Source organism: Borostomias antarcticus (genome assembly GCF_949987555.1).
Source record: "Borostomias antarcticus genome assembly, chromosome: 25".
NCBI classification, from domain to species: Eukaryota; Metazoa; Chordata; class Actinopteri; order Stomiiformes; family Stomiidae; genus Borostomias; species Borostomias antarcticus.
In genome coordinates this window covers 11549186-11559541 of record NC_140258.1, presented here as the reverse complement: position 1 = coordinate 11559541, position 10356 = coordinate 11549186, and the positions used below count along the sequence as shown (strand labels likewise).

At 45.8% G+C, this 10356-nt stretch overlaps 1 protein-coding gene across 1 annotated transcript in view; it reads left to right on the top strand.

Moving 5' to 3' along the window:
- The first annotated feature begins 3205 nt into the window (after positions 1 to 3205).
- ppp1r21 (protein phosphatase 1, regulatory subunit 21) overlaps positions 3206 to 10356 on the top strand; it is a 12805-nt gene continuing 5654 nt past the window's right edge. Inside the window, exons 1-13 of the mRNA XM_084458920.1 lie at positions 3206 to 3407; positions 4315 to 4383; positions 4838 to 4984; positions 5728 to 5832; positions 6068 to 6291; positions 6783 to 6877; positions 7241 to 7293; positions 7455 to 7604; positions 8288 to 8389; positions 8612 to 8700; positions 8796 to 8932; positions 9690 to 9782; positions 10029 to 10156. Of these exons, the coding sequence (XP_084315046.1) occupies positions 3354 to 3407; positions 4315 to 4383; positions 4838 to 4984; positions 5728 to 5832; positions 6068 to 6291; positions 6783 to 6877; positions 7241 to 7293; positions 7455 to 7604; positions 8288 to 8389; positions 8612 to 8700; positions 8796 to 8932; positions 9690 to 9782; positions 10029 to 10156 (1446 nt within the window). The 5' untranslated portion in view covers positions 3206 to 3353. The remainder of the gene's footprint in view (positions 3408 to 4314; positions 4384 to 4837; positions 4985 to 5727; positions 5833 to 6067; positions 6292 to 6782; positions 6878 to 7240; positions 7294 to 7454; positions 7605 to 8287; positions 8390 to 8611; positions 8701 to 8795; positions 8933 to 9689; positions 9783 to 10028; positions 10157 to 10356) is intronic.

The following is a 10356-nucleotide window of genomic DNA, read 5'->3' as shown; positions in this document are numbered from 1 at the left end:
TATATGGTATTACAAAATAAAAAAATGTTCTTGTTTTATCATTGCTGTTTCAGGGTTATTTGTCCTTCAGAAAAAAAGGATTTGACACATTTGGAACTATGCCTGTGTGACTGCAATTGTGCATCATAAGTCTATATACTGTACGTTTCACACACACACACACACACACACACACACCTGCCACATCAGTAGGCTAAATGATCCCAGAAAGCCCTTTATAAGGAGAGGTATCTGCTGGTTGCTCTGTTAATAAACTCTTGATCAACATTGCCACCTGCTGTGTGAAGGGTACATGCTGCCTGGAAGCAGACCACATGGGAATGCTGCTCTATACAGATGCTTCACATTTCACACACACACACACACACACACACACACTTTCTCACTCCCTTTCACACACAGTCTCTCACACACACACACACACACACACACAAACACTTTCTCTGCACCACGCTCCTGAATCCACTTAAGTACATCAACGCCAACAGGGAGGGCCAAGCAGAAATTCTCCTTTCATAATTGATGCTGGTGAGGGATGCTGCATCAGTCGCCCGGTGACACCTCCCTGTTCGTTAATTAGTCATGGAGGTCTGCGGCAGCAGAGGGGGTGACCCTGAACAAGGGCCTGTCTGCATAGCCCCAGGCCCACTGGCAGGACTCTATTGTTCAGCCCACAGTCTGCTGGAGGAGGGTGCCTCTCCTCTCCCCTCTGACTGCCTCAATTCAGCTAGAAATCAGAGCAGCACCTCCCCCCTTCTCCCACAAGGCACTAGCAACCACGCCACGCCAACAGTTACTAAGCAACCAGACAGAGTTGGAGCCCACTGGCTGTGCGTCTTGTTTTTATGAAAGTGTTTAATGCGTTATAGAATTAACAGCCAGTAGTACGAGGGCAGTGGAGGATCATAACAGTGCACTAACATGGGACCATGCTTCAGAAGATACTGGCACAATTCTCCACAGGATTTTGAAAATAATGTTTGCCCCAAAAGAGGACATATTGGAAGATGAGTGCAGAGCGGGACTGATAGGAGGAAGATTTATAACTATAATATAATACAAAATAAAATACTGTATATAATTTAGAAATACACGACAACATTAATTCTAAATGAGGTCACGATTATTTCCAGGGGGGCAACAAATACTGTCCTGTTGTCCCAATGGTGCCGTGACCCACTTCTGATTTGAGCCTAACACCCTTGTGCTAGAATCCTCACTCAGATCAATATATCAGATATCAAGTTCATAGTCATCTTTATTGTTATGTGATGGAGATCCTCCCCATATGGTGGCTTCAGTCCTATTGGTATCCCAATGTTGCCATCGGCAACGCGACTAAAGGTAAAAAAACAAAAAAAATGCATGCACCTGTCTGCCAATGAGTGCAGGAGCTCCCTCTAAATAAGGGACTCTGTTCCCCAAAATATTCATATATTCAAATATTCGCGTTACAAATGCAGTACCTATATAGTGAACCACAGTTAAACCATTTTGCTCTTTAAATTCATAATTTGAAAAGGAATGCACAACCACTCTCCACTGAGCAAACATACAGTCTGGCTGACTGGCTGGTTGACTGACTGATTGATGATTGGTTGGGTGACTGACTGATTATTGGTTGGCTGACTGGTTGATGATTGGTTGGCTGGCTGGCTGTCTGTCTGATTGATGATTGGTTGGCTGGATTCGACTCTAACACTGAATCGCATGATGACAACATAGCTGTGGCGCATGGTCTTCATATTAATGTCACACCTCACCTCTGAAATCCATTCAGTCTGTCATTTAAACAAGGCAGTTTTGAGTATACTGTATAAGGCAGCCTGATATCAAAAAGGAAAGTATGTGGTGTTTGAACCTCCATAGATGACCTCTGCCTGATAGCTTATTCAAACCACAATTTGATGAAATGCAAAGTCTATCATGCAGTTCAATGATGGCTTCATTATACTAGATAGCCTAATTTGACAAGCAGAATCACGTATTCTTTTTAATATGGCCTGTCCTAAAATGCCTGTTTCTGCACTTTCAACTCAAGCAGAATGTTCAATGGTTGACTTTCACTTGTACAAATGTAAAAGTCAGAAGTAGTAGGCTAATTGTAAGAAGTGGGGTAGGCTATTGAGTTCTACATTAGGCCTACTACTGACTTCTGTGAGCCCTGGGATGGGCAAAGGGCATGGTTGCGTGATACACTAGCTAGTCACTGTTGCCCTCTTGTGTGGATATGCACACATTGCTACTCCAACCTCACTAGGTAGCTAGTCTGTACATTAAGGTATGGTGGTGACAGATGTAGACTAGTCATGGTTTATTGTTGAGACTACAGGATGACTGTTGGACCTAGATGTTGATGAGTACCCTATAAGATAGCCTACCTTTAATACAATTCATAGGCTGCCAGCAGCTTACTCATTGACGTTTGCTCTAAGAATTGTAGCACGCTCCTCCTATCGCTAGAGGTCCCCATTCTCCAATATTTAATTTCTACTTCTTTGATTATTTATTTTTTGTGAACTTTGAACCTAGCTTCGTTACCAGTGGGTGGCGGTAATGCACCTTTCAGTTGTTTGCCAACCGCCATAAAACCAAAAGAAGAAGAAGAAGAACAAGCTTCTCGTTGCCAGGAGTTCTATTTGCTTGGTTTCCGGTCTAGAACCCCTGGTATCCTGTCACACAAATGAGGAGCCGAGCAGTCTAGTCTCACCAGTCGCTACGAATTAGAATAAAACATGAACATACCAAACGAAGTAGCCGTTTGCAGAATAAGTTCTTACCGTGTCGCATCGTAGATTTATGGGTAGGCCTGTTTTTGGACAGGGGATCAATATCCGCTTAGACCGGAAACCACAACAGCAAAGCAAAAAGACCCGGAAACCACAACTGCAAAGCAAAAAGACCCCCTGGTACTCTGAACTCCAGCTCAGTCGGCGGCCTTTTGACAGACTTACCAATGAAACGGATTATAGATTGTCGATTATTAAGACAGTTACTGCACAAAAACATCATTTTCCAGCTCGTATGCAAGTGAATACTTTCAGAGGGCTTTCTGAGTTAGCTAGCCACTAGCTTTGTTATTGCTAGTGAGCTAGCTAGCATTAGCTAGCCAGCTAGCCAGGAAACAGGTTGGAAACACAACCAGCTTTAGCACTCAGTCAGATGATTAGCACACATATTTATGGCTTAAACTGTCAAAGTGACGTTGCTCAAAGCTAGTGAGCTATCTAGACTAGGTTGTAGGTCTGTGTGACTAGCTGGCAGCTTGCTGTCCACCTAGATATCGAGATATAACTCTATCCTAGCTTATAATCAGTCTTTTTACTGTATTATCAAGCTACTCTGGTTTAGAAATGGCTGCAGACCTCCAAGCGAAATACAGCAAGTTGGCTCAGGAGTACTCAAAGGTAAGTGCTGTTTGTAATATAAATATATGTAATATAAAAAGCAGTATATTTAGATACGGGACTGACAGTGATGATGTGTGTTGCTAGGTAGGTTAGACTCATGTTAGCTGTTTTGAGCAGATCTTATTCCGGAAACAGCCTCCCTGTCCCAATCTAATTATCTCAAGATCCTAATAGCTAGACAATCTACATTAAAACACATCTCACAACATTATCATGTGCAGTCAATTATGTTATCTAGGCAGTCGACGACCGTTTGGCTGTCTTTTCAGCATGAGCTGGTCTGTGATCGGTTTGGTTCGGTTTGGTTTGGCTGTCTTTTCAGTATGAGCTGGTCTGTGATCAGTCACAACAACACGCAGCAGTAAGGTTGATAATTGCTAGTGGTCTTATCTAATAAACGGTGTGATTGCTCTTGTGTGGAAGAGAAAATATCCCTACAATCTCCCTGTCACCCATGTCTGCAAACACATTGAAATTACACCCATCCTATAAATCCCTTTCTAGGAACCTTTAAAACCAATACTGTCAATGAATAACTAATTTAGTTAATTTGAAAGCCCAGTGCGTCCTAGAAAGTGCTTTAGTCTGCAGAGCCTCAGTGTTGCTCTGTGATCAGCTGACTGATCTCAGAGAACCGCCTGTTGCTTCCTGCACCCCTCCACCCAGCGCCCTGTTCGCTAGCAAGCTCACATCCTGTTATGAACTGCTGACTCTGCATTCTCTCATCCTGGAAGCAACAAAGTTATACATTCACTGTCATTTTGCCCTTGATGCTGTGTGTCTCACTGTCTCCTCTATCCTGGGGAGTTGTTGTTGTGCTGTGTCTCCCTGTGTTATCTCTGTCTTGAGGAGCTGTGTGTGTGTAGCAGTGTGTCTCACTGTCTTCTCTGTCCTCCCATGCCAGCTCCGAGCCCAGAACCAGGTTCTGAAGAAGGGTGTGGTGGATGAACAGGCCAGCTCCACTTCGCTAAAGGTACACACATAGTCACAGTCACAACTATAGAGCCATGTCACAGTCTTTCACATCCCAGCCCTGTGGTGACTGCTCACACTGAACTCTGATACCCTCCGTTGGCACTTCCCGTCTAACTACATAAACAGTATCTCAACACTTATGATTCTGGCCTATATTAACTCATCCAATCTTATGCCCAGGGGTGAAAATTAACTTTTTGGCTCACGGTGAGTCACCTGCCAAGGGGACTGTAGATTAAAAAAATCTACCGGCCAAGTATATATTTTTTTCAGATAGCCTTCCGAAATCTAGTGGCCAATTGGAAATTTTACCTGCATTTGGCCGGTGGCAGGTGCTAATTTTCAGCCCTGACTGCCCGTCTAACTACATTGAGGCAATTCATAAACAGTATCTCAACACTTATGATTCTGGCCGAAATTAACTCATCCAATCTTATGCCCCCCGCCCACAGGAGCAGGTGAAGCAACGGGAGCAGAGCCTCCGGAAGGTGGAGCAGGAGATGGACAGCCTGAGCTTCAGGAACCAGCAGCTGACCAAGAGGGTGGAGCTGCTGCAGGAGGAGCTGTCTGCCAGCGAGGCCCGCGGCAAGAAGACCAAGGTAGGGAGGGCGCCGGGAAGACCAGCGCAGGAGGGAGGGGGTAACCACCAAGCTCCACTGGAACCGTCCAGCGTTGCGTTTTAATGTGCGTTGCGTCAGCAATTTACATCAGTCAGGGAACGATGCTTTTGTAATCAGTGAAAGGTTTTCCACTGCCTGCGTTGCGTCTGTATCTGCGTTGTGTCTGACGGACGCGTCCAAACTAAACAATCGGCAAGGTTCAATTTTTGATGCCAAACGCATGCGACCACTTACATCTAGTGCATTGAAATAATGAGATAAAGTGTAGGCCTATATTGTAGGCTACAAGTACAATTGTAGCCTATAGGCCTTTTGGTTGTTTTCTAGTGTAGGCAAGACTATTCGAATATTCACGTCATTAAATTAGATTCACATAGGCTAGCCTGCTGAATTAAGCGTAAAGTCAAGGTAATTTATTTATTTTGGCTACAATTGGCATAGCCTACAAAAGAGTGACGTTGTTTTGTTTGATTTCAGTAGGCTAACCAATAGAGTTACATCACATCATCTTGCTGTCACTATTCAAGCCTTGAATCAAAACCAAGGGTAGCAGTTAAAGGCCTATACATTTTTCATAATTTGTAGTCTGCTGAACAAAAGTTTATTTCCATATAAAAGTTATAAAAATGCACTGCAGGGTAGCCTAGTGTTCATTGTTGTGACATAGCCAAGAAGATCCAAGCTCACCTTGTCCCCTTCTGCCTCTCCTCTCTCCCCTGCAGAGTAAAGGGGACTCGCCCTCCCAGCTGGGCCGGCAGCAGACCCAGAGTGTGTTTGATGAAGACCTGCAGAAGAAGATCCAGGAGAATGAGAGGCTGCACATCCAGGTAGAGAGAAGAGGACAGGACAGGGCATGTGAATGGGAGAGGATTACTGGTTTTTTGCTTCCCTCTGGAATGTATGCCCACCTCCCTTGTTCTCTGTAAAGCGCATTGTGTTGCCTCTGGGTATGAAATGCGCTATACAAATAAAGCTTTGATTGATTGAGAGACTGACCTTAGCACTTTATAACTAATGGTTACTGTCCTGGTTCTGGCCTGATTCTGCTCTGGTCCGGCTCAGTTCTACGAGGCTGACGAGCAGCACCGGCGGCAGGAGGCCCAGCTGAAGGCTCGTCTGGAGGAGCTGGAGCAGGAGCAGGAGCAGCACCAGACCGTGGTGGACGGACTGACCTCCAGGTACACAGACACCACGGAGAAGCTGCAGGGGGACAAGGCACGACTGGAGGTTAGGGCCCAGACCCTGGAGAGAGAGGCTAAGGAATGCCGGGCCAGGACTGAGGAGTGGTAAGGGCTCTGGGGGCTTGGGCTCTGGAACACACACACATTCAGACACACACATAAGAGAAATCTAAGATTGATTGATGTGGTTGTGGTGAACTTATGATGAAGAGAGAGTGGTGCTCTGTGGATGGAGGGTGGTTATGGCCTCCAGCCTGGTCTTTCTTTCTTTCTTTCTTTCTTTCTTTCTTTCTTTCTTTCTTTCTTTCTTTCTTTCTTTCTTTCTTTCTTTCTTTCTTTCTTTCTTTCTTTCTCTCTCTCTCTCTCTCTCTCTCTCTCTTTCTCTCTCTCTCTCTCTCTCTCTCTCTCTCTCACTGTCTCTCATACTCTCTCTCTCTCTCTCTCTCTCTCTCTCACTGTCTCTCATACTCTCTCTCTCTCTCTCTCTCTCTCTCTCTCACTGTCTCTCATACTCTCTCTACCTCTCTCTCTCTCTCTCTCTCTCTCTCTCTCTCTCTCATACTCTCTCTCTCTCTGTCTCTCTCTTCTCCCCCCAGTCAGCAGCAGTTGAGGAGGTGTCAGTCAGAGCTGAACAGACAGGTGAAGCAGAGCAGCAGTGTGATCCAGGAGAAAGTGCCCTTTAACGACACCAGTGAGTATCTCCCGTCTCCTCCATGACTGTCTCCTTCCTAGAGAACATCTTGGACATGGCCTTGAAACGAGCAGCTTGCCGTCTGTTCCTGAGTCCTGGTGCTCCAGTGTTGACGCTTCTCTAGGTCAGTAGAACAGTAGTAGCATGTTACATCATCTTACCATGACCAGCTGTCTGGCTGTGCTGTGGATGCTGGGACACACAGACCGGGCTGACTGCTCTGTTAAAGACTTGATGACTCAAGTCTATGTGCAGGTCTTCCACAGAACAGTGGAGCTCTGTTCTGACTGAGGCACCCGCTCCTTTAGATAAAACACTTGTTCTATTCTCTAAACTTGCTTTTCTCTGCTCTTCTCTCTCCAGAATTTAGTGACTACAACAGTCTAAACGTTCCGCCACACAACAGGAGACACCAGGTGAGTGAGGACACAGACCCAGCACCCTGCTGAGGATGCAGGCTAGAGATGTGTTAGTCTCACCTATCACTGACTGAGATGACTGAATTATCTTCTTTCCTCCCTCTCTTCTCTTCTCTTCTCCTCCACCTCTCTCCCCTCTTCTCCTTCTCCTCCTCCAGCTGAAGGCCAGGGATGTATCAGGCCAGGCTCTAGCTCTGGTCCAGGACCTGGTAGCAGCTCTGCTGAACTTCCACTCCTACACGGAGCAGAGGGTACACATCTACCCCCTGGACTCCTCCATTGAGCCCATCTCCCCTCTCAACCAGAAGGTCAGCCATTACGCCAGAGCAGACACAGACATAAACACACAACACAGACATAAACACACAACACACAGACATAAACACACAACACACAGACATAAACACACAACACACACACATAAACACACAACACACACACATAAACACACAACACACACACATAAACACACAACACACACACATAAACACACAACACACACACAAACACACAGACATAAACACACAACAGACAGACATAACACAACACACAGACATAAACACACAACATAGACATAAACACACAACACAGACATACAGTAACACACAGACATACACACAACACACAGACATACACACACCACACAGACATACACACACCACACAGACATAAACACACAACAGACAGACATAACACAACACACAGACAGCACAACACACAAAGAAAACACAATAAACAGACATACTGTAACACAAAACACAGACATAACATAAGTTACAACAGTGTACTCTGTTCAGATTATTCAGAAACATCACTGAAAATGTGGCCGACCTCAGTGGCCTTCGAGTATAAATAAAGGCTATTGAATTGAAATCACACTACCTAAATTATAAAAACATAACGTATTGCACACATTTTCCAGACACTGCTTGTATGTACATGATATTACTGCTCGCTGACCCTGCTCTGTTCTGCTCTGGTTTCCCTTCAGTTCTCCCAGTACCTGCATGAGAACGCGGCGTATGTGCGCCCTCTAGAGGACGGCCTGCTGCAACTGCACCAAAGCATTACAGAGGACACCGTCACTGTGCTGGTGAGTGTCTCACAGAGTTAACTTTCTCTCGCGCGCGTGCTTTGTCTCCCTTTCTCTCTCTCTCTTGCTCTGTCTGTCTCTCCCTCTGTCTCTCCCTCTGTCTCTCCCTCTGTCTCTCCCTCTGTCTCTCTCTCTGTCTCTCCCTCTAATGCGGTGACAATCAATCCATATTGATGTATGTCTGTGCGTATATACTGATTGACCTCAGACCTTTATCGGCAGGAGACCGTGGGGAAACTGAAGGACTTTGCAGATCTCTTCTCCTCATACACACACTTCCTGCAGAAGATTCTGCCGTACCAGCTCAAAAGGTCAGGACACAGTGTGTGTGTGTGCCTGTGTATATGTGTGCCCATGTGTGTGTGTGTGTGTGTGCGTTTCTCACACCCCTATCCTCTCCCCCCAGTCTGGAGCAGGAGTGTGAGGCTCCTCTGTGCACGCCAGCTCTCACCTCCAAGAACCAGGAGCTGCAGAGCGACATGAAGAGAGTCACAGCGGTGTTTGAGAAGATACACACCTACATCAGCCTACTGGCGCTACCGAGTAAGTCTACACCTACATCAGCCTACTGGCCCTACCGAGTAAGTCTACACCTACATCAGCCTACTGGCCCTACCGAGTAAGTCTACACCTACATCAGCCTACTGGCCCTACCCAGTAAGTCTACATCTACATCAGCCTACTGGCTGTATCTAGTATGTAAACAGCTACATCAGCTTACTGGCCCTACCTAGTTAGTATATAGCTACATCAACTATTAGCCTTACCTATCTACATCATTTCCTGGCTGTATACTGTAGTAGGTATGCAGCTACATCAGCCTACTGGTTTTACCTAGTACGTCTACAGTTACATCACCTACTACCTCTATCTACTAAGGCTATAGCTACTGTACATCTCCTACTACCTCTATCTACTAAGACTATAGCTACTGTACATCACCTACTACCTCTACTACTACTACTAACTACTACTACTAGCTCTACGCTCGCTAGCTAGTCTATCTACGAAGGCTATAGCTATTGTACATCACCTACTGGCCCTATTTAGTAAGTCTACAGCGACATAGCTTACTGGCCCTACCTAGTACTGTAAGTATACAGCTACATCACAGCTACTGAACATCTCAAGCTCTGAACTTGACCTTTAGAAGGTCGTCAGGCGTGAGTAGAATAGTCTATACTTCACATCAAGCATAGTTTTATTTGTGACGAACAAACTAACCGACTAACGTACCGGGGTCAATCTAAAGTCCAACCCAAGAAAGAAATGTAACCGTTACTGTCTGTGTGTGTTCCAGGTGTGAGAGAGGACGCCATGCCTCAGAGCAGCTCCTCAGCGGTCTTCACCCAGCTGGCCGCCTGTCTGCACAGCCTCCATGACGCCATCAAGGGTGAGAAAGCTGGCCAATCACAGAGCAGAGCCCTGACGAGCAGTCAATTAAGACACAGCATGATATCCTTTCAATCTATCACCACACAGGCCAATCACTGTAGGACAATCATTTGTTGTTGTGTGATTCCGTTGATCTGGTGATTCCGAATGTTTATATTGATGTTTATGTTTTGTCTACTGTCCCCTCTCCTTGTGTGTGTGTGTGTGTGTGTGTGTGCGTGCGTGCGTGCGTGTCCGTGTCCAGAGATGGCGAAGCACTACAGTCAGAAGGCTAGTCTGGAGCAGGAGTTGCCCACCGTCACTCAGAAGTTGAGGACCACCTCTGAGTGTCTGCTAGCCTCCCTGGGCTCGCTCACCAACAGCACCGCCAAGGCAGGGTTTGTTTTTTAAGGGTCAGGGGAGGTTGGGATGTGGATATAGGGATGAGGGAAATCTCTGCTACATAACGGTTTTGTATTCCTTCTATGTATGTTACTTTCCTACTGTGTACAATTGCCCCACTATTTTAAGACTGTATATTTATTTGCCCAGGGACTGCGGGTGGAAATTAGCTGTTTAGCTATAACCTTGTA